Below are 21,928 nucleotides of genomic sequence, written 5' to 3' on the forward strand. Positions count from 1 at the left end.
TATTATTCCTTTTCTGAAGTGCCTATGCTCACAATTGTCACGGGGGGGATGATTGAGCCCTATTCCAGCTAACTATGTGCACCAGGCAAGGGATAACCTGACTTGGTGGCAAGCCGATTGCAGTTTACTTTATTTAACTGAAAAGAAAGTAGCATTTGGCTGAAATAATCATCATGATCTTGTTCCTTACTGGCCACATAAATAAGAAAAAAATCATTTGTTTTTGATATTGGATATTGAGTGTGGAAGACGTGTTATGCAAAGACATTTAATACAGTGGCCCTTGTAAAGCCCCCACAAGTAAGGTTTTATTTCACTAGGAAGACAAGATTTTTTTAAAACTCAGCTTTGATTGACTCCTTATAAAATATAGCTTTACATTAACAAATTGGAGGAATATACTTGTACTGTTGTATTTTTTTTAAATTGATTTTTAAAGAAAGTTTTTTTCTGATGGTGTCCTCCATTAATTTGTAACTGAAACAGATTCTCACAAAACCTTGCATATACCCATAATGGTGTCCACCCATGAAATACTATACCCCAATGACCCTTGTTTTGTTGTTGTTTTATATGAATATACTGTGGTAGACAGCCTGGTAATTAGTGGCTAACGTGTCAGCCACACAGTTCTCAGGGTCGTGGGTTCGATCTCAGGTGGGTGCTCACTGGGCGGAGTCTGCATGGTTTCCTTGCGTTGCTTGAGTTTTCACTGGGTACTCTGGTTTCCTTCCACATTGCAAAACAGGCTGGTTGGTCACTCTAAATTGCCCTAGGTATGAGTGTAACTGTAAATGGTTGTCCGTCTCCTTGTGCCATGCGATTGGCTTCCCACCAATTCTCAGTGTCCCCCGTCAGTTGCCCGTAGTTAATTGAGATAGGCTCCACAACCCCCATGACCCTTGTGAGGATAAGCGGTTTGGAAAATGAATGTATTTACTGTGGCATTTCTTTGGGCGTTTAATGATTTTTGCTGTGATTCTATCTTTTAAAATTATAATGAAGATTAGAAGTGTTCTTATGTGACACTAAACAAATAGTACATTTGTTTATTTTTTTTTCAGGTGACTCATAATGTAAGTGTTTTCTAAAGTACTACTTCATTTTAACTTTTATTTTTTTCACATTTAACAATTTCCGAATTATTCCAGCTTTTTTTCACAGAAATTACAGTTAAAAGAAGAGAAAAAAATCACATCAAATCAATTAGACAGGCTCTTATTTAAAACCCCTGGGGTGTTACCCTAGGTCTCAACCTTGTGTTACATTTCCTAGACTTGTTCTCCTCCCCTTTCTGACTCATCCAAATACACTTGAGGTAAGGACACATCACATTTGAAAGATATTCAACAACAACCTATTAGTAAGATTGTCACATGAATCTCAATAAGTGGAAATCAAGTAGTGCCTATTAACAGTTCTCATGGCTCCCTGTATTAAGAATGGCTTTAATTATTGTGAGTTATTTCTTATGTAACCATTTAAATTTCTAGGAAACAAAATACTCAACAATAAATTATTAACAGTTTCCAGTGATGTTTAATGGCTACCTCAGATGTTGAATAGCTGAATAGAAGCAAAACTGGCTTACCACTTACAATTGAATCAAAGTAATTAAATTTGTCTGTTAATTAAGGATTTACATTTACTACCAGCATTGGCAATTCTGATGATCTGAATGTCTATTGTATTGAGTCCCAGACAATGTTTTAAGAACAATACCAATATTACTATAATTCAAAATTAATTGGATTTACAAATCACCCTGTTTGTGAACGTGAGATAACATTGAAAAATAAGAAGCTAATAAGTGAGTGCACAAGAGCAACTACTTTGCATAAATGGCTCAATCAGAGGAACTTAATGCACCGTACAGTATTTCTTCTTATAAACACAGCTATATTGTATGAAACTGCTCTTTTCTATTATGAAAACACCAAAATAGAGCAGTATTTGTTCTGCTATGCTGACGGATGATTTTTTTTTTTACCTGAGGTCGTCCAAATCATCCAGGCTTCAAACATATAAACGATAAAATATTTTCTCAAAGAAAGTGTATTGCAAAAGGATTTTGTAGAATTAATTTCACTCAGATATCAAGTGTACAGGCAAAGAAGCATTGAAGTCACATGTAAAGCAGAACAAATTGTGTTGCAACCTCCAGATAAGTATAAGAAAAATTGGTTGCCAGGCTCCAGACGCCTCACAGAGTGTTTCATAGACACTTCGCCAACATGAACACCTCTTTATCCACCTATCTACTCCTTGGCTTCATCTCCATCTTAACCATCCTGTTGCTAGCATTTGGTAAACTTTTATGCCACTGGAACTGCACTCCAGTTGATGGTCACGGCTCTGCTGTACTTATTACGGGCTGTGACAGCGGCTTTGGATATGAACTGGCTCGATGCTTGCATGGCAAGGGTTTTACGGTCTTTGCTGGCTGTTTGTTTCCCGAGGGAATGGGTGCGCAGAGCCTGACAGCCCAGTGCACAGATCATTTAAAAATTCTCAAACTGGACGTGACAAGTGATGAAGATGTGCAGCAGGCAAAGAAGATTGTCAAAGAGAACCTACCAGAAAAAGGTGAGATAATTAAAAATATATATATACATATATGCTCTTGTAATTGTGAATTGCATTCTTGATATGGCTTAAAGCCATTTTTGAATCCACAGTTCATTGTGATTATTATTTTTGTTTTACACTAGATTTACACTTTTGGTTTACACAGGTCTCTGGGCAGTGGTTAACAATGCTGGCATATCAGATTGGGCAGAAATAGAATGGAGCACAATTGAGGACTTTCGCCACATGGTGGACATCAACCTCTTTGGCTGCATCAGGACGACTGTAGCCTTCCTGCCTTTGGTGCGGGCTGCAAAAGGTGAAAGCAAAACTCAAGTTTTATTATTAATATTTTTTAAATTATATTTTCCTCTTGTTTCTACATTTCTTCCATTTTTTCACATGACACATTTGTTTTCCATACTGGTTGCTGCAGGCCGGATGGTTTTTGTTTCAAGCATCTTCTCCTTCTTCAACTGCCTGAACATGGGAAGCTACAGCGTGTCCAAGAGAGGACTGGAGGCATTTGCTGACTGCTTACGGGTGGAAATGGCTAGCTTTGGTGTGAAGGTACTTGAACAAAAGAAAACTGAAAACAAACCATCTTAAGAAAGAAACTGTATGTGAAAGCCTGCACATTTCTGTAAAAGGTTGTCTATGTTACTGTGACTGAGTGTGAAAAAAAAGAGATTAACATTATGTTTTTAATTTATTCACACTGTTTTTGGATTGGATAACTTTATTCCTCGTGTATTTGGGAAATTTCGTTGTCACAGTAGCAAGAGGGTGAGGATGCAGAAATAGGAAAGGCATTTTATACATTACACAGTGTATTACTGATAAATATATATATATATATATATATATATATATATATATATATATATATATATATATATATATATATATATATATATATATATATATATATATATATATATATATATATATATATATATATATATATATATATATATATATATATATATATATATATATATATATATATATATATATATATATATATATATATATATATATATATATATATATATATATATATATATATATCAGCAACACACTGTCTAATGTGTATATATATACATGTTCATATACATATATAGTATATATATAAGCACATATATATATATACTTACATACACATAGATGTACATGTATGCATATGATAGGTCTTAACCCTCAGCCATTTGTTTTGTTAAAGAGCCTGACAGATGATGGTAGGAAGGATGTTTTCTTAGCAAAGTCATATCAGTCCCTTTGCATAATACTGAATTTTGTGTATGAAAGGATTATATCTGTTTGAAGATAAAAGATCCCACCATGCAAATTTAACACTTGTGTTTCTCCCTCAGGTCAGCATCATCCAGCCGGGCAACTTTGGCCAAGCCACCAACATTGTAAAGATGAAGACCCAGTCTGATATTTGGGCAAAATTTGATGAGGAGCGCAAGCAAATGTTTAACCCAGATTATGCCAAACTAGCCGCCGAGTACTTTCTCTCCACATGCAAAACGGGCTTCACCAACGCAGACAAGGTCATCAATGCAATGATGCATGCCCTCACAGCCCCCAGCCCCAAAAAGCGATACTTGGTAGTCGCAGCCATTGATCGAATATTTTTCCAACTCTACCCTATTCTCCCCACTTCGCTAACTGATTCTGTGTTTTCTCTCAGCTCAATGTATGATAAAAGAAAAGAAATGCTTTATATGAAGTAAGTAATTAAAAATATATTTTCTATGTATACATTTTTCTCCTAGGGTGACTGCAGTGCAGCTTTTTTTTTATCGTTCTTCTATAATCCTGTATCCTATATGTAGTGATTCTTAACATGTTATGTTCAGTAAAGCATTACAAGAATGTTTTGTGTTGAACTACATTTCCTGAACTTGTGGTGCTTTGAACTCATTGGCTGCCTGTGAAGTCTATAAAAGTTGAACCTACAAATTAGCCAGGACCGATCTGGATTCTCACCCATCCATAACTTAAGATGACCTCCACTTACTGCTCACTTTCTAAACTCCTATACATCTGCCAAGTTTCCTGAAACTTCATATCTTCATGAAAAACCAAATTGCTTGAAAATCGGTTAACAATTGATCAACCTATAATAATATCAAAGTCAACACTCCATTGTCTTGAGTGTTAAAAGGAAAGCCGCACCTTGTGTAAATGGCCTTGATGTGAAAGACGGCTGTTAATAATATTTAATTATGAAAATGGCACATTTCTTACACACCTTATAATGTAGAAAATTAAATGACACTGCTTCTGGTAATGCAAATGTAACATCAGTTATACCCATCCACACAAACACCGATAGACTCAAACACTGGTGCGCATGATCATCAGTATTGATTACATCACAATTAAGGATGGGCAATCTAGGATACTCGCATTTGATTGGCAAAAACAGTACCAGCATTAATAAAATGTTTGCCATTATGCTTAAAATCTATCTAGTATTAATTTTCCAATTGGATGCGCATGATAGGGTTTTGTCTGGCCCTTTAAGAAGATAGACTGAGTCTATCATGACATGTCTTTGGTTCTGTTGTAAAATAGACTATAGAGGGTTCTTAGAAAAGGACAGTTTAGTAATAATAATCGAACCAATGAATGCCAATTGATTGGCTGTTTAAATTTAAGAGCCAGTAATTTGATTTCAATTGTAATGTGATTTATCATTGTAATGTGATTTAGTAACATGTTTTTTCCTTCTTGCGTATTTAGGTGGTATGATAGTTTTTAAAAAGAAGACATCTCACTCTCATTATATTTTAGATTTTTCTAGTATATTTTGGTGGGTGGGCTTTTTTCATTAACATCAGTCAAATTTTCACCTTAATGGCATCCTCTCTCTAGAATAAAATATTTGACTTTCCATCGTGTTTTTTCTTTATTATTCTTTGACACTTTTTTAATTTGAATTTTTCATCACAGAAGAAAGACAAATTAAACAAAAAAAACATTTAAAAAGGAACAAAAACAATGGCACTAAAGATAACACTAAAAATAGTCAAGACAATAATTATGAAATAACAGAATTTACTCAGTATGCCAAAAAAAAGGAGTCAGATGATCTCAGTTAACAATTAGTCCACCATATTAATAGATGAAAAACTTTGAAGGACATTTTTATTTCCCAAAACCCCGTGAAAAATAATATAAGATGGTCTCGATAGCAGCATAATGTAATAATATTAAATGTAGGGTTATAAGATTACTACAAACATTTCAGGGTTCGGGGGAGACCCTGCCTGTTAACTATGCTTGGCTGGGATAGGCTCCCGCACCCCTTGCAACCTTTCTGAGGATTAGCGATATGGACGATGATAGAATGAATGAATTAGAAAGAGCATTTTACATCACATTCGGTGGTGGTACTACAATTGCGCTACATTTCTTTTGAGAGCGTCCCCTCAAACGATAAGAACTAATAGACGATCTTCGAAGTTCGCCCTGTCAACAGATGAGAAGACGCCTACTCTGCTCTGCTTGGCTAACATAGCCTCCACGTTAGCATCTTGCCTGCCATATAGACTTTATATTTGCTTATCGACTCACCGTAAATATGAAGCAAAGAACGAGTTGGTAAGAATTACTCTTAAGATGCGACAAAATAACGAATGATTATGCGCATGCCGTTTTAATTGAATAAATTCGCCACTGGTAGTCGGCTAATGAATTGTTAAGCGGTAACCAATGATAATAACAGGATGACACCTGCTCAACGTCAGTGATCGTCTTTGGTTTGGGAGAAAGGACTGACATGTAACATTTTATTTTCTCCTCGCTGACAGACAAGGAGCATACTGGACAGGGTGACAGGAAGCGGGGGAGTTTTTATGACACGTCCATGGAGAAATAAAGCCCACGGATGGAAAGCCAGAGGAAGGGGTGAGGAATAATAAATAATGTGTTGTCGGCCGGCTTGTGATCGCCATGTGATCACCCAAGGCCACTGTGGTATACTTATTTACACACACAAAAATATTTGTGTTGGGCAGATTACAATACTGTTCAACTCACTGGCTACAGTTAGATGTCCAATCCATTTGGACATGGACCCTGGCAGTGCTGCCAGAATCCCCATAATTTAAATGTTATTGAATGGATTGGACGTCTATAGTTGTCAATGGCATACAATGGCGGGGCTCAATCTTTTAGAAAGTCTAAAAAGTCGTTGAATTCTTTATTTTTTTTTTAAAAAAGCCTTTATTGGCTTTATAATGTTTTGTATTTAAATTTTAAAACGTTTTAAAAACAATCTTTGAAACACACAGACACACCTTAACCAGAGAGAGTAAACAAGATGTGTGATTTGCTTGGTTCTGAGCTTGGTTTTGAAATTTCTAAATAAAAGTAAAATCTCAATCTACTGTATTTGTTCTTTAATTGAGTACCCTGGAACTAAGGATAATTGATAGAACTTTGAACGCATTGCATATGGGATGAGAGATGTAACCGAGTAGCGAATATCTATGTTTTTACTGATTCGTTTATAACAGACAATGGTGTTTTTAAGGTTGTTTTATCATTTGACATGTTTCGGCTTGTTAGTCCCGCCTACATCAGTTGAGTAGGTTATAATATCTCCATGTTTTGTTACTTCTAGTCATTGGCCATTTAAATTGGCATTTTAGCCAAATATTTACTTGAGACATTTAGATTCCGATTTGTATGCAATCCAATCACTTTACTGCTTTCCAACACTACCACTAACATAGTCACAATTATACCTTATATTTAATGTGGCCTGTATATATTAATCATTCCAATGAAAAACATTGAAGGCTTTATTTTGCCAAGTAAAGATGTATTTTTGCGCTCACACCATTCAGAATTTCCAAGTGACACAAGGCTAATCGTAAACTCCTGTGCATGTCCACTCCGGACCTTGTTGGCTTTGGTGTCCTTTGGGTCTCCCTTTTGCTAAGGCCTAAAGCGTTTTCTTGCTTTGGTTTCCCTGTTATGATGTCTTTCTGAACAATCAATCCTTTCACCGTAGAACAAACATCTATCTTGTGTCAAGTATATAGCTCATCGCATGACTAACTATTTATAAGTTAAGATTAATACTGTAGATCCTTCTTCCAAAAATATCAACAAAGTCCCATTCAGTAGATTAGATGAAAAGAGCCCGCTCCCGTAAAATGTTGATCCCAACATCATCAATAATAGAGCGGTGCAGTTCATTCAATTGCACTTCCATAAAATTAAGATGCAGTAATCCCTCGCATATCGCGGTTAATGTAAACCGGACATGGCTGTGACAATTGAAAAATCGCAGTGTTCATTAAATGGCCCGAATATTTCAATCGACATAAAGAAATTTTTTTGAGCATATATGTCTCAACTATTAAGTAAGATGTTATTTTCCCACTTTAAAAGTCGTTACTTGGCGCATTTTTTTTATTGTTTTGATTATGTAATAAGAATGAATATCTTGACTTGCACCAATTATTATGTACAAGATTAGTTATCTGTCATCTTCCAGGTTTCCAGATCTCTGTAGGCGATGTAAAGAGTTAATAATGTAAACTTCAATGTGTAGTTTGTTAGCCTCTGTCTTTTGGTAGTGTGGTTCTCCTTTGACAAGCGTTTATCTGGCAACCCAGGTGGGTTAAGTATGGTCAATATTCTTAATCTAATTAAAGTACTCTTTATGCCCACCCATCTGACTCATGGTCCCTTTTAAATTTGTTAAACATGGCCGGCCTTAATTCTCTTCAATTTTGGTTTTTGCCCAATTTATCAAATCCCCATAGAAGGTTTCTGGGAATTCTGCTACCACACTCCTAAAACATGTGAGTCAAGTTACTTGTCTGACCTCTGCCATTCCCTGTATTTCATTTTTCTTAAACTTGCAGCTCTGGAGATGATGATGGAGGACAGCGAGGCCTGCTCCATATCTGGAAGGGCTACTCTTACAGTGTGGCCCCTGAGAAACTTCTCCTTCCCCACTCTGTTCTCCAGGTTGCTCTGGGCAGAAATCATGGTGTTCTGCTGGTGGAAGGCAAGTATGGCAGTGTTTACAATATTTAAACTTCATGTCCCTGTTTTGATGTTCTTGTTCCGCACGATCAGGTGGACAGGTGTTCACGTTCGGACACTTGCCATGGAGGCAAAGTCAACTGGCAGAGCTTTCGGCTCCCATTTTGGAGAGTGTACTCAGTGGACAGCGGGTTGTGGCTGTCGCTGCTGGAAGCTTCCACATTGGGGCGGTAACAGAGGAGGGCGGCGTCCACATGTGGGGTGACAACAGTGCAGGGCAGTGTGGTTTGTTAGGCCTCAGCTCTGTTCCCAAACCAACTCCAATCCCTCTGGCTGAGTCTGATCATAGCTCCTTGCAGACAGTGCCTGTATTGGAGCTCGCCTGTGGGGAACAGCACACCTTGGCCCTCTCGGTCCAACATGAAGTTTGGGCTTGGGGAAGCGGTTCCCAGATGGGCCTCAGTGCCACTGTTTTTCCTGTCTGGAAACCACAGAAGGTGGAGGTACTGGCAGGCAGGTTTGTCCTTCAGGTGGCCTGCGGAGCTTCACACAGCCTGGCTCTAGTGCGCTGCCAGGGCCCCCAGGACATTCAACGACTCCCTGCAGATAAATGTGGACATTGTAAGCAGTTGCTGTACACCATGACTGACAAAGAAGATCATGTCATCATCTCTGACAGTCACTACTGCCAGCCCTGCTCAGAGAGCCCAAAGCACGAGGAGAGGCTTCAACTGCCTACAACTCCTGGTCTGAGGACCTCCCCATCAGAGCCTGCTCTTTCTTCCAGAGCATTTGCCTCACCACCTCACTTAGCGTCTCCAGAACCTGTAAATGTCATTGAGCCATCCAATTTACAGAATTTTGAGAACCAAGAGTCATCCTTTACAAAAAAGGAATTGCCATCTTCAGAATTTGAAATGTCAGGGACAAAGTCCACCGAGGTCACAAGTTCCAAATGTTCGCCTTATCCAGATGAGCAGGAAGTCAAAGATTACCTGAAGAAGCTCTCAGTTAACACTCAGGCTGAAAAAACATCTAAGGTGACCATTGGAGGACTGCACACATTGCTGGTTAGTGTTGCTATTACATTTCATACTGCTTGAGGTTTTTACAATTTTACAATTTAGCCATCCATTTTCTATTATCACACTTGTGAGGAGCTAGAGTCGAACCCCTCTGACTTTTTGCGCAAGTCAGACTAACTGGTCACCATTCAAATTCTTGGGTTATTTCAAACATCGCATTCAATTATTTTGAAAAGCTTAGGAAAATTTCTAGAGTTTGCATGCTCTCTGCATAATTATGTCTTTAGTATGAGTTGCATTCACCAAATACTTATGTTAATTTCTTTATGAATCCTCTACTATCAATTACCCTTCAGTCCGCCCCATAAATTAGTGCCAACAAGTTCAGGTAAAAGGTCGAACAGGGGAAAGGGTTGCAAAATAAGATAAATGTTATCTCTATATCTGTTTATTTTTCTTTTATTTTTTATAACTGGCTGTCTTGTTTCTTTTAGCCTTCAGCTGCCGGAATCATCAGCTCCTCCAGCAATCCCCTCAATAGCCTCGTTGCCTCCTGCGCTTCTGCAGTTGGGGAAAGGGTTGCCTCCACCTATGAGGCATTGTCCTTCAAAAAAATGATGAACCTCTATCTTCCCACTGGATCACTGAAGTCAGGTGGGCAAGTCAAGCTAACGGCAACAGTGCTTGGAGCGGTAGACAACAGCAGCCAGCTTGGCGGTCAGGAGGATTCTGCACTGGCGAAGAAGAGTTCCAGCACCGGGGATATCCAGGAAGAGGAGGCCGAACGCCTGCAGCGCCGCCTCTCGCTCCCAGGACTCCTCTCACAGGGTAGATACGCTGTTCATCTATTATCCTCCTCCTATGCACTGCTGTGTAAGTTATGCCTCGTGCTCATGCATGTTGGTGTTAAGTGCATGTTTACGTCACATTTCAATGTGTTGTTGGTGTATTGTATACAATGTTAAGGCAATTGACATGCAGTGGGCAATCCCCACCTAGTATTTGTAGTTTGCAAACTCCAGATTCATGTAATATAAGTGTATTTCAATTTTTTTTTTCTATTTTGGGTGGGACCAATCTGTAAAGTTTTTCATCCCTGCATATTCACGATTTGTTTTAGGTTTGGAAAGGGACAAAACAAATTTATTTATGTATTTATTTACTTTATCTTTTTTTTTTTCAATCGCAGCCACTTATTCACATATTTTCACTTTTGGCAAAAAATAAGTTTGGAGTATGTCTGGTGTTTGTCTGCTGAAAGAAAATATCCATGGAACTAAGTAATGTCCTCTGGGATGTTTTGAGATTCACAGTTTTACATCCTTTTTACGTAATTGGAACAAAGTCACAAAGATTGGGAAAGTTCTATGTGACATCACGTTTAAAGAAAAAATGCCATTCAAATGTGTCATTGATGATCGCCGTGATGGAATTCCATTTTACACACACACACACACACACACACTTCTGGATGCTTGTTTCCAGTGTCACCACGACTGCTACGTAAGGCTGGCCGCTCTAAGATGGGTACTGCGGCACTATCGTTATCCGGAATAGCTGCCCCAACCGATCAGGAGGTTCTTCCCTCCCTACAAACAGAGGTGTGGAGCTGGGGTCATGGTGAACAAGGTCAGCTAGGCCATGGAGACAACATGGACAGGTATAGAATTCAGCCATTAAGCATGGTATGCTTCAAGGGAGTAAACTGCCATAAATATGATGTTTTCAGATTACAGCCTCTCTGCGTCAAAAGTCTCAATAGTAAGGAAGTTGTACGGGTGGCAGCCGGTGCTCATCATTCCCTCGCCCTGACTGCCCAATCACAGGTCAATCAACTGCTGAAATTTGTGATGTTCATTTCAGAAATACAATAGATACATCTGGGTGGCAAAAGTGTCGGTCACAGTAAGTCAAACAGCGTTTATTACCAAAAGTGCCACTAAATGCTAGGTGAAGACTATTTTACACTCATGGTAGGCTGGCTGTGGACATTTTCGTTCTCTTATCAAAGAATTAGACAATCCTTCAATGATCATGTTAACAACACATAAATCACAGCACACTCATGCTTTTGCCACCTGGACAAATGTGTGAACTCGCATTGTAATAAACAAACTGACTGTGCAACTACTAATTAGTGTCTGTATTACAGTTGTTCTCATGGGGAAGTAATAGCCAAGGCCAGTTGGGGCACATGGAGTCCCCAAGCACAGTCCCTCGGCTTGCTAAGGTCCCCTCACGCCAATTTTTACCAATAATTTGTCAAATCCACAATTGTGTTGTCTAATATTTAGTTATTTGTCACACCACAGATGTCAGAGGGTATTCGGGTCTGGGATGCAAGCGCTGGAGAACGTCACTCTCTATTGCTTGCGGACGGAGACTGCATACAGCCCATTATTTATTACAGTGGAGAACAGGTGGAAGCGACCAAGGAGAAAAGCAAGCAGGAAAAAAAGGAGACATCTGACGGTTACACCCAACAGCCAGTGCTGTTGCCCTTCTGCATGAATGTAAGAACATGGGACACCCTTCCTCTGTTTCTGAGGCAAAGTGTGCAGAGTTTTTTTTTTCACTAAACCCTTTCAAATCCCTTGATGGGGTTCAGTGTTTTTCCCTTTGTTATTAAGGGCTGTAAACGTTCATGTGACTTGACTTGAGCACAGGCCTCGATATGAACCCGAGCGGTTATGGTGGAAAGAGTAACACAAATATATTTTTTTTCATGTGTGTTTCCCAGTTGGGATTTGTGAGTCGTGTGATTGCTGGTGGCCGGCAGTGTGTGGCACTCTCCGACAAGAATGTAATGGGCTTTATTGCCAGCCTCCATGAGATGGCGTCAGCTGAGAGGAAGTTCTACTGCAAACTCTGTAATATCAAGACTCAAGTCTTAAGCCCTTTGCTAGATCTTGGTAAGTGTGGCATATTCACGAAAATGTTTTCTTCATTTGACGGTCAATTTATTTATTTATTTCCTAGAATCTCTGCATTCCAACCTTGGCCCAGTGATATTTAAGCTCATGCAGATGCTCGTCACCCAGTTTGGGCAATTATGTCACCTGACCGGACAACATGCAGTCAGTCTTACAGCAAACCTACGCCAGAGCCGCAGCATTAAAAATCTGTTCATCCTTGAACACACCAAAATTTTCCTTGACTCCTACAGCGAGTAGGTCAACTGTTAAAGTAATGTCTATGAATGGTGTGCAATGTATTATTAATAATGATGCTTTTTATATCTTAACCATTCGAGATACTGCAACACTTTGGATGACTTCCAGGTGATGGGAGGATTCCTGACCCTAACTAAACCGTCATTGTAAGTAAATTGTCACGAGGAAACCTTTCAATTCAAATGTTCATTTGTAGTTGATGATTTCTATGGTTATATTTACATGAAAACAATCTTAATCAAAATTTGCTTTCCTTCTTAACTGTTTGCAGTACAGAATTTAACAGTAAAGAAGCATTTTCTGTGCCCACGATGAATTTCTTAGTGCATTCTTGATAATTTCTTTAAAACTCTAAACCAGAATCTAACAGTTAAGAAAGCATTTCATTTACTAATGGTGATATTTTTAGAGCACTATATAGGCATAACCACCCCAGTTGCAACATTATTTCCTTGAAGTCGCAAACAATAATTTAACAGAAGAGGTGTAAATGTGTGTCATGTTATTTTTTTCATTTGAAGAGATTTGTTCGGAAAGAGTCCCGAGCTGCTACAAAGGTTGGGGGAGTTCAACGAGGGGAACCTCACTGTGGTGGAACTCCTGGTAGCGCTCTTCTGCCTGCCAACAATTCATCCACAGGATTATGGACGACTGCTGCTCAAACTGGCCACATGTTTTGAAGTGGTATGTCAACCGAGTAAAAAAAATTGTGTTTGATTTATTTGTTTAAAGATGAAATGCTCACTATTTCAGAGCTCTATTGAGTACCAGCAACTTCAGGAGAGCTGTTCCAAATTTGAAGCTTTGGATCTTCTTCTAAAGAGGAGAAGAAAAGAAGCTGAGCACACCTTTCTGTTCTGGAAAGGCTTTCCTGGCAAGATGACGGTAAACGAGTGTGATTTTTTTTTTTTACCAATTTGGAAAAACTAAGACACCCATTTTGTACAGACTAAAAAGGATAAGAACCACTAACATTGTTATCAGTGCTCCATTCAGAAGCCTGCATCTATGATGGTATTGTTAAGGTAAACTTAATACTGTATAATTTGAGGCCCACTGGCTTAGGTAAAGGATTTGCAGGTAATGGCAAGTTGAAGTAGGAGGTTTTTAAAAAGCTGTCCCACGAATCTAAACAAATAATAACTATAATAAAAGAAGAGTTTGTTCACCTTGATCACCCACCCCTAGCTTGATGTATTTAATAAGGCTAACCTATATTTTTCATTTATTATTCTTAGGACTCTCTACGAAAGCCTCACCGTCGACTCATCTGTGAGAGTAGCAACAAAGCTCTGACCCTGCAGAATTCTGGAAGGTTCTCCGTCAACTGGTTCATCCTTTTTAACGACGCCCTTGTCCATGCACAGGTGAGCACAAGCATACAAGCACAAACACTTTCAGATACTGTAACATGGTGCGTTTTCATGCGTTTGTGTGTGCTTGCTCGCATGCTCTCAGGGCATGGCGCCTTATAAAAACCTTGTAAGTATAAAGCTCTGCCTCTGTTTTGCTTATTATTTTCTGTTTTGGGGGAAAAGAAAGATGCACACTTGCTAATAACATGAATGTTATAAGTATCATCTTATAGACTCCTTTTGAAGGAATGCCTATAAATCATCAAATCATTTGGCCATCAGAGGAGTACAAGAGGACAACTTAAAACAAACAAACGCCTCTTTTCATACATCGCTACAAATAGTAGTGTTTGGTAGTGCAATTGAACAAAATAATGACTGAACTAGAATGAAGCTGATATTTTGATCCCGAGCTTTTAGATGCTCACTGTTTTGGGTTAATGCTTCCACCTCTTTTTGCCCCACATTGGAAAGATTTTCCCTAAAGCTACTTTTATCTATGGCCATTTTTTTGTAATGAAAGGAGTCTGTATTTTGCATTTTCAATACCCTTCATTAGCCATTGTTGTCATTTCCTCTTTCCCATACATTTCTCTCATCAGCAGTCATTTAAACCTATAAGAATTATTTTGTCTGCATGGCATGAACTGATATTTTTTGTTTAGCTGACATTACCTTCCTTTCACCGACAAACCCTAGTTTTCCACCCATCATATCTTCCCCTTGGACACACTGTGGGTGGAGGCTATTCCAGAGGACAACGCTGGTCTGTGAGTGCCTTTTTTTCATCAAGATTTACGATCAAAGAGGTTTTAATTACATTGCAATACATGGCCTTCTTTCATTGTTGTGTCCGAGTAGTCAAGGGCTTAAATTGATCACACCAGAAGAGATGTTCACCCTTATAGCAAGCTCCGCCATGGAAAAGGTAAATGAAATGAATAAGTAAAGACTTAATGAATAAAAGATGATACATTTGAAGAGTTGATGGAAGACCTTATACGTGGTACTTACTTGACAGGCCAAGTGGATCCGTCATATTAACCAAACAGTGGCTCAGTCCCTGGGTTTAGGTGAGGGACAACAGTTTGAGCCTCCTATTTGCAGGACCGCCACATATACATTTTACAAAGACGGACGGCTAAAAGATGCCACCTATGAGGGACGTTGGCAAGCAGGAAAGCCCCATGGCAGGTGGGATGTGAATTTAAAAAAAAAAGGAACACTTTTGTGACGCTGTTCAAAATTGATAATCAGCCTGGCTGCTTTTTGCAGCGGTGCAATCACTTGGCCTGATGGGAGGATTTACAAGGGCTCGTTCAAGAACGGACTGGAGGATGGGTGTGTTTTTGCCAGTTAAAAGAGAATGGATTTGACATGATATTTTCAACATGTATATAAATATTTTTGTATTTTTTTTTTTCTTGAGTTTTGGTGAATTTGTGGCTCCAAATAAGTCCCTGAACAAGAACGATCACTATGAAGGTTACTGGAAGGATGCCAAAATGCATGGTTTGGGAACATATAGGTGAGCTTGTTCTGCTTTTAATATTCCTTGAAACTAAAATTCATTTTTTGCAGGCTTTAGAAATGCTACACCTCAGTAAAATTGAAGTCCAATACCAAATGAAAACACTTGCAAGTGAGAATGTTGAACTGAAGGTTTAGTGTGAGCTTCTGATGTTTCTCAAGAGGCTACACCCCTAAAGTGGCAACACAATTATGTGGATTGCAATGGAAAGTATCTTGTGTCATAAATTGAAAAAATATTTTTCACATGTGTAATAGTAATGCAATACTTAAAAAAAAGTCTTCCACCTTAAAATAAGGTCTATTGGGTGTTATCCTTCCTCGTAAAGGAAACAGAGCAGTGTGTTATGGCAGTGTGCCTCTATGACATTGAGCATAAAACCGGCTTGTCTTCCACTTCCCTTTTGTGTTTTAGAATTCTGCATACAATCTTTTCTATTATTCTTGAAAAGGAACAAATTAAAGTTTCAAGTTTATGTACAACTGTTGGCTTTTCATAAATTCTTTGACTGTTGACAGATATGCCAACACCGAGGTCTACGATGGGTCCTACCAGGACGGCCTGCGGCACGGCCACGGAATGCTGCGCACCGGCAAGCTCAACACATCCTCACCCAGCGTCTTCATCGGCCAATGGGTACACGACAAGAAGACGGGCTATGGCGTCTTTGATGACATCACCAAGTACGGCGTGGGGTCTTTAGGTGTCGTGTAGTTTCCTGTTGAGATTCACATTGAGAACTTTTATGTGTGTTTCCCACATTAGAGGCGAGAAGTACATAGGAATGTGGCAAGACAACATTCGACACGGCACCGGGGTCGTGGTGACGCAGTTCGGCCTTTACTACGAAGGATCCTTCAAAGACAATAAGATGACGGTTGGGAAAAAAATTACGATAACCTTTTTACCAGGGAAACTACGCAGGGCGGCCCGGTGGATGAGTGGTTAGCGCCTCGGTCTCACACTGGGGGTCCTGGGTTCAAATCCAGGTTGTCCACCTATGGGGAGTTTGCATGTTTCCGGGTACTCCGGTTTCCTCCCACATTCCAAAAACTTGCATGGTAGGTTGATTGGACACTCTAAATTGCCCCTACGTATGAGTGTGAGCTTGGATGGTTGTCTCCTTGTGCGCTGCGATTGGCTGGCCACCAATTCAGGGTGTCCCCCTGTCTCTGGCCCGATGTCAGCTGGGATGGGCTCCAGCAACCCCCGTGACCCTAGTGGGGAAAAAGCTGTTCAGATATTGAAAAAAACTGCATGCATGATATTACATGTCCACTCAGATATTCATATTTTTCAATATTAAAAATATGTTACAGCTAAAGGTGCATGCCTTTGTAGTAACAAGTGGAATGTGTGACGAATAGCAAGTGGGTTGTGCGAGTGGTTAGGGATTCCTAAGGAGTGTGATGTAAAGTAAAGGGTGAAATTTTGTCTTGCAGGGCACTGGAATTCTTTTATCAGAGGATGATACAACATATGAGGGAGATTTTTCTGATGACTGGACCCTTAATGGCAAGGTGACTAATCTGTATAAGTATTCAACCTAACAATTTATACACAACTCATGGTGAAACTTGAGCTTATTGTAGTGGACCTTGGTTGGGAGGTGGGATATCTTAACTTCTACCAAAATGATGGAAAGAAAACAGTGTGTTGAATGAAAATAGTCACTCCTTGTGAACCGAAACATGGTAGTTGAACCGTTTAACCGATTAAAGCAACAGGACGTCTTTTCAGGGGTTTTAGGTCATCGTATGATTTGCTCATATTCAGGCAAATGCTTCAGAACTCTTTGGACAGCAAATAACAGTGCAAATTACAATTTTTTTGCTCCATTCATAATCCATGGCAATGTTTTTTTTTTTTAAACATTTTAGGGAATACTGACAATTGCCAACGGTGACTACCTTGAGGGCTCCTTCAATGGAGAATGGGGTGCAGGTCCCAAAGTTACCGGCTCCTATTTTAAGCCACAACTTTTTGAAACTGACAAGGATAAGATGCATCTTGTGTAAGTTTACCTTAAAATTGCTTGAAGGTGCCAAGTTTGGATGGAAATTGAAAAGAAATGGACGGTTTTGTCTATTTTCCTTTGGATCTCCTATTGGTCTTTAGCCCTTTATCTTATTTTCTTTCTCCATCTAACCTCTGACTTTCTATTCTGTTATTTCAACCCTAACTAAGATAGATATCTACCCTACTGCAAAAAGTTGTAATACTTTGCACCTTTCTCAATTCTTGTCCTTGTTGCTGGGAATTTGCCCCAGTAGGCTTCAGTAGTATTTCTTACAAGCAATGCCTTGAGATAACTTTTGTCAAGTGCTATATGCTATATTAGTATTAACTTAATATATGTGTTTTAAATGTGTCAGGAAACTGGGTCGTCTGTGCGTGAGTGCTGAAGAGAAGTGGCAGGCAGTGTTTGACGAGTGTTGGAGCCAATTAGGCTGTGAGGTTCCCGGCCAGGGGGACTACTGCAAAGCATGGGACAACATTGCTGTGGCTCTCACTACTAAACGGCGACGCATTCAGGACAGGTGTGTGATCACTTGTAGTCATCTTGAGTATCCAAAAGTCATGTTCCCTTTGTCACATTTTAATGGAAGAAAATATGTGTATTCCTCAGTCCAGAACTGCTCTCTCGAAGTCACAGCAGAACTCTAGAGAGTTTGGAGGTGATTCCCCAGCATGAAAGCCCTATTACCATAGAGCGATATCACGCAATTCATATCTACCTCATTAAGGTGAGTCTGCTTTTTCACTGCAATTTATACAATACTTATATTCCTTTTAAATTAACTGAGCTCATGAAAATTAAACAATAAATATCCATGAATGATTCATACCTAAGCATTTTTCCCAATGTAGTGAGCTTTACAGACAATAACAAACATGTTAAGTGATAGAATAAAAAAAAAACATTAGTTATCTCCCTAAGCAAAACCAGCAAACACACCCATCTGCAAACACAACACTAAATGATGAACAATGCTTTCATTAAAGCTACTAGCACGAGTAATAAAGTACTCTGACCAAAGAATCAAAGCACCATACAGCGGCCAATTTTCCTCATCTTTTCAGGCATGTGATACCCCAATGCATCCACTAGGCCGGCTTGTCGAAACCTTGGTAGGCGTCTACAGGATGACCTATGTTGGCGTCGGAGCCAACCGCCGACTCCTTCCGCAGGCTGTCAGCGAGTTAAAATCATACATTCACCGCATCTTCCAGATTGTAAGGTAATTTCCTGAAGTCCAGAAAAGTCATTTTTATGTAAAGAGTGCCAAATAACAAGACATGACAGTTATCTTGTTGGTTTCTTTTCTTTCATGGGTTGCTTGTTTACTCTGTACAGGTTTCTCTTCCCAGACTTGCCAGAAGATGGTGGTATAATTCGAGAGCCAACCCAACTTCAAGGCAAGGAGTCATGCTTAAATGTTGAAAGCCTGGCTGATAATGAAGCTTCCAAGCAGACCTTAAACCGAAACATGGAGCGGTCCCTCCTCAGTCACGTGGTGAGCAGCTTGGCGCTGCTACTTCCTGTCCTGTTGCCTCGCCTCTACCCACCACTCTTCACCCTCTACGCTCTGGACAAAGAGCGAGAAGACGATGTCTACTGGGAGTGTGTTCTCCGCCTTAACAAGCAGCCCGACCTGGCGCTGCTCGCCTTTCTGGGAGTCCAGCAGTATGCGTCACGGCGTAACAGAGTCATTGTAAAGTTTAATTTGCACTATTAAATCTCAATTCATTTCTTTTTAGGAAGTTCTGGCCTGCGTCAGTCTCCATGCCAGCACATGTGGAAAACCTACAGGTTTGGTTTTGGTTCTTCACTTCCTTTTTTAGGACTGTCACAGTGTCTACATGGGTCTGTCTGTCCATCTAGGTCCTGTCCAGCACCAAGGACAGTTCCTTTGCCTCTGCAGTTGAAGCTTTGCAGCAAATCAGGTTTGTTCTTTTTAGTATTCAGGAACGGCTACACTGGTACCTCGTGTATCCCACTATAATGATAATAAAACATGTTTTGTTGTTTTAAAATGAATAACTAAAAGTAAGGTAAAAGTAATTATTCAATAGGAACTGATAGAGCACTAGTCAGTTTCCAAAAAAAAAACAATATTAACATTTTGTTACATTGTGACCATACAGAAATATAACTACATAGTATAATGAGGACCCATTGTAGACTAGCTCTTTACTTAGCTCACCTCCAAGTTTTCTTTTTTTTTTTTTAGCACAACTTTCACCCCATCTGACAAATTGCACATTATCCAGCTGACCTTTGAGGAGATTACTAAGGAAGTGCAGTCACTGCTTCGACAAGACTTTCTTTGGTCCATGGATGACCTATTTCCTGTTTTCCTCTATGTGGTGCTGCGAGCTCGGTGAGCTCAACATGATATATTAATTATAATGACCTATCAGTTCATTTTAAACCAAAAACAGACATCTAAATTGCACTCGTTTGTCATATTAGAATCAGGAACCTTGGGTCTGAAGTCAACTTGATCGAAGATCTGATGGACCCTTGCATACAGCATGGAGAGCATGGAATCATGTTCACCACTCTGAAGGTAACCATGACAAACCACAATCCAATGGTACAATTAAATCTAATGATTTTCCTAAGCATGCTCATACTTGAATCTCCTAACTTAATCTGTTAAATCATCAGAAATAGAATTGTGTACTTGACAAAATTGACTCATCCTTGAATGCAATTTCTAGATGCCAGAGGGTGCAGTATTCGTTTGTTGAATAATTGATCCACTTGTGTACAAAGTTTTATCCCTTAGAGAAGTTTAACCAAATGATCACTATCCATATGCAATTTTATTTCTGCAGGAAAATATTATGGTAGTAAGTAGTATATTTTACACTGTGCTTACGCACGATTTTAATATTGTTCACTATATTCAGCATCATCTGCTTTGCCTATGCTTTGAAACATCTACCATCTTTAAAATAATTCAAATCCTTCCAAACTAAACTGATCTTGTCTGTTTTTCCACAGGCTTGTTACTTCCAGATCCAACATGAGAGGATCACTTAATAAGTCTGCTTCTTCATTCTCTCACCGCGTTTACAGCCACTCCTTCTGCGCTGTCAGCTTATCACAGTGGCCCAGCTAAGTTCGCTATGCTTAGCGACCATCTGCTACTGACATCAATGGAAGACCACTGTCCAACGTTTTGTCACTGTGGGCAGCTGCGTGGACGCTGTTAGGGCCACGTACAGCCCCACCTCAAACCGTCCATAAGTGAATCTGTGACATCACTTTGAAGTTTGTTGCGTGGTATTGGGAGGCACTAGTGATTGCACGTTTCTTCGCATCGAAAGATTTCTTATTGTTTTTAGTTCCTTATAGTTCTCTGTGTGGGACATTTGCAGGCTGTGACAGAATTTAAGCCTTATTTTTACCAAACAGTATGCAGTGTTGATTACTGGGACACATTGTCAACCTTCATTGAAATGTAAAAGGAAATGCAAAACTGCGAAGAATGAACTGTTTTTGGTTTTCTTGGAATGTGGCTCTCTTTCACCTGACAAACTTTGAGGAGAGAAAAAAATTTAGTATCCGCATTTGTGTCTAGGTGCACGTTATCACAAAATTACTCATCCAAATCAAATGAGATGCATGCAAATGATAAGGGCACATTGACAGCTCGCACAAATGTTCTGTCTTTTTGTAAGCCTCTACTACACAGATTGTTTCATCATTTTGTCTCCTTTCTCTCTCGGCTTTGTCCTAAAAGGGCTTGAGAGGGATTATTTTGAGTTCTCTTATGATTTTATCGTGGGAGAGATTTCAACCAATGATGAACCCTTCCTGTAAATGACACTAAAACAGACTCAGTATTTACAGTTCACTACTTAAGCAACCTCACTCATAAACCGTCCTGTTACAATGACCAATTTTTGTGATACAAACTAATGAGACCAATTTACTAGATGAAATAAATAATTACTGTCAAAGTGGAACTTAGGTTTTGTTGCACCAAAAAATATTTTCATGTTATTTGTTGTCATCTGATGCAATTCATTGGAGTTGTACTCGTTTTGAATAACCTCTGGAAAAAGTATATTAAAATGTATTTAATTGTTTATTCACACCATAAAAACATACTTTTCATTTTTACTCTATGCATTTTGTCAGTGTTGCAAAGTAAAATAACAACCGTCGTTGGAATTACTTTTAAGGTCTTTTGGTCACTGCAAAAGAAACTAATTCAAAACTACAAAAAATATTTGCAAAGT

At 39.2% G+C, this 21,928-nt stretch overlaps 2 protein-coding genes across 5 annotated transcripts; both read left to right on the top strand.

The window, feature by feature from the left end:
- The first annotated feature begins 2,220 nt into the window (after nucleotides 1-2,220).
- Nucleotides 2,221-4,384, top strand: LOC144195301 (D-beta-hydroxybutyrate dehydrogenase, mitochondrial-like). The gene is made up of 4 exons (XM_077714844.1): nucleotides 2,221-2,586; nucleotides 2,735-2,887; nucleotides 3,005-3,138; nucleotides 3,942-4,384. The coding sequence occupies exons 1-4, from the start codon at nucleotides 2,235-2,237 to the stop codon at nucleotides 4,305-4,307; spliced, it is 1,005 nt and encodes a 334-aa protein (XP_077570970.1). The 5' UTR covers nucleotides 2,221-2,234; the 3' UTR covers nucleotides 4,308-4,384.
- Nucleotides 4,385-6,021: 1,637 nt separating this feature from the next.
- On the top strand, nucleotides 6,022-21,775 carry als2b (alsin Rho guanine nucleotide exchange factor ALS2 b). Of its 4 annotated transcripts, none has more exons than XM_077717212.1 (34): nucleotides 6,022-6,183; nucleotides 6,393-6,489; nucleotides 8,463-8,608; nucleotides 8,680-9,656; nucleotides 10,106-10,484; nucleotides 11,097-11,271; nucleotides 11,341-11,437; nucleotides 11,764-11,841; nucleotides 11,924-12,124; nucleotides 12,352-12,523; nucleotides 12,591-12,780; nucleotides 12,865-12,930; nucleotides 13,306-13,468; nucleotides 13,538-13,669; nucleotides 14,023-14,151; nucleotides 14,243-14,266; nucleotides 14,839-14,909; nucleotides 15,001-15,067; nucleotides 15,161-15,333; nucleotides 15,415-15,480; nucleotides 15,569-15,667; nucleotides 16,189-16,353; nucleotides 16,436-16,547; nucleotides 17,113-17,190; nucleotides 17,551-17,684; nucleotides 18,046-18,210; nucleotides 18,300-18,417; nucleotides 18,755-18,912; nucleotides 19,029-19,358; nucleotides 19,433-19,484; nucleotides 19,557-19,618; nucleotides 19,906-20,055; nucleotides 20,148-20,244; nucleotides 20,685-21,775. In XM_077717212.1, exons 2-34 carry the CDS (start codon nucleotides 6,470-6,472, stop codon nucleotides 20,721-20,723), a joined length of 5,085 nt encoding a protein of 1,694 aa, XP_077573338.1. In that variant the 5' UTR covers nucleotides 6,022-6,183; nucleotides 6,393-6,469; the 3' UTR covers nucleotides 20,724-21,775. The 4 variants fall into 4 exon arrangements, with proteins under 4 accessions (XP_077573338.1, XP_077573355.1, XP_077573347.1 ...); XM_077717229.1 differs by having other exon boundaries at nucleotides 10,106-10,439; XM_077717221.1 differs by lacking the exon at nucleotides 14,243-14,266.
- Nucleotides 21,776-21,928: the final 153 nt, after the last annotated feature.

This window comes from Stigmatopora nigra, chromosome 1 (assembly GCF_051989575.1).
Source record: "Stigmatopora nigra isolate UIUO_SnigA chromosome 1, RoL_Snig_1.1, whole genome shotgun sequence".
NCBI lineage: Eukaryota > Metazoa > Chordata > Actinopteri > Syngnathiformes > Syngnathidae > Stigmatopora > Stigmatopora nigra.

Coding starts and splice junctions, on each gene's coding strand:
- LOC144195301 (XM_077714844.1), top strand. CDS start 2,235: ATGAACACCTCTTTATCCACCTATCTACTCCTTGGCTTCATCTCCATC. Junction 2,587..2,734: donor AGAGAACCTACCAGAAAAAG/GTGAGATAATTA, acceptor TGGTTTACACAG/GTCTCTGGGCAGTGGTTAAC. Junction 2,888..3,004: donor TTTGGTGCGGGCTGCAAAAG/GTGAAAGCAAAA, acceptor TGGTTGCTGCAG/GCCGGATGGTTTTTGTTTCA.
- als2b (XM_077717212.1), top strand. CDS start 6,470: ATGGAAAGCCAGAGGAAGGG. Junction 12,125..12,351: donor TGTTGCCCTTCTGCATGAAT/GTAAGAACATGG, acceptor TGTGTTTCCCAG/TTGGGATTTGTGAGTCGTGT. Junction 19,619..19,905: donor GAAGCTTTGCAGCAAATCAG/GTTTGTTCTTTT, acceptor TTTTTTTTTTAG/CACAACTTTCACCCCATCTG.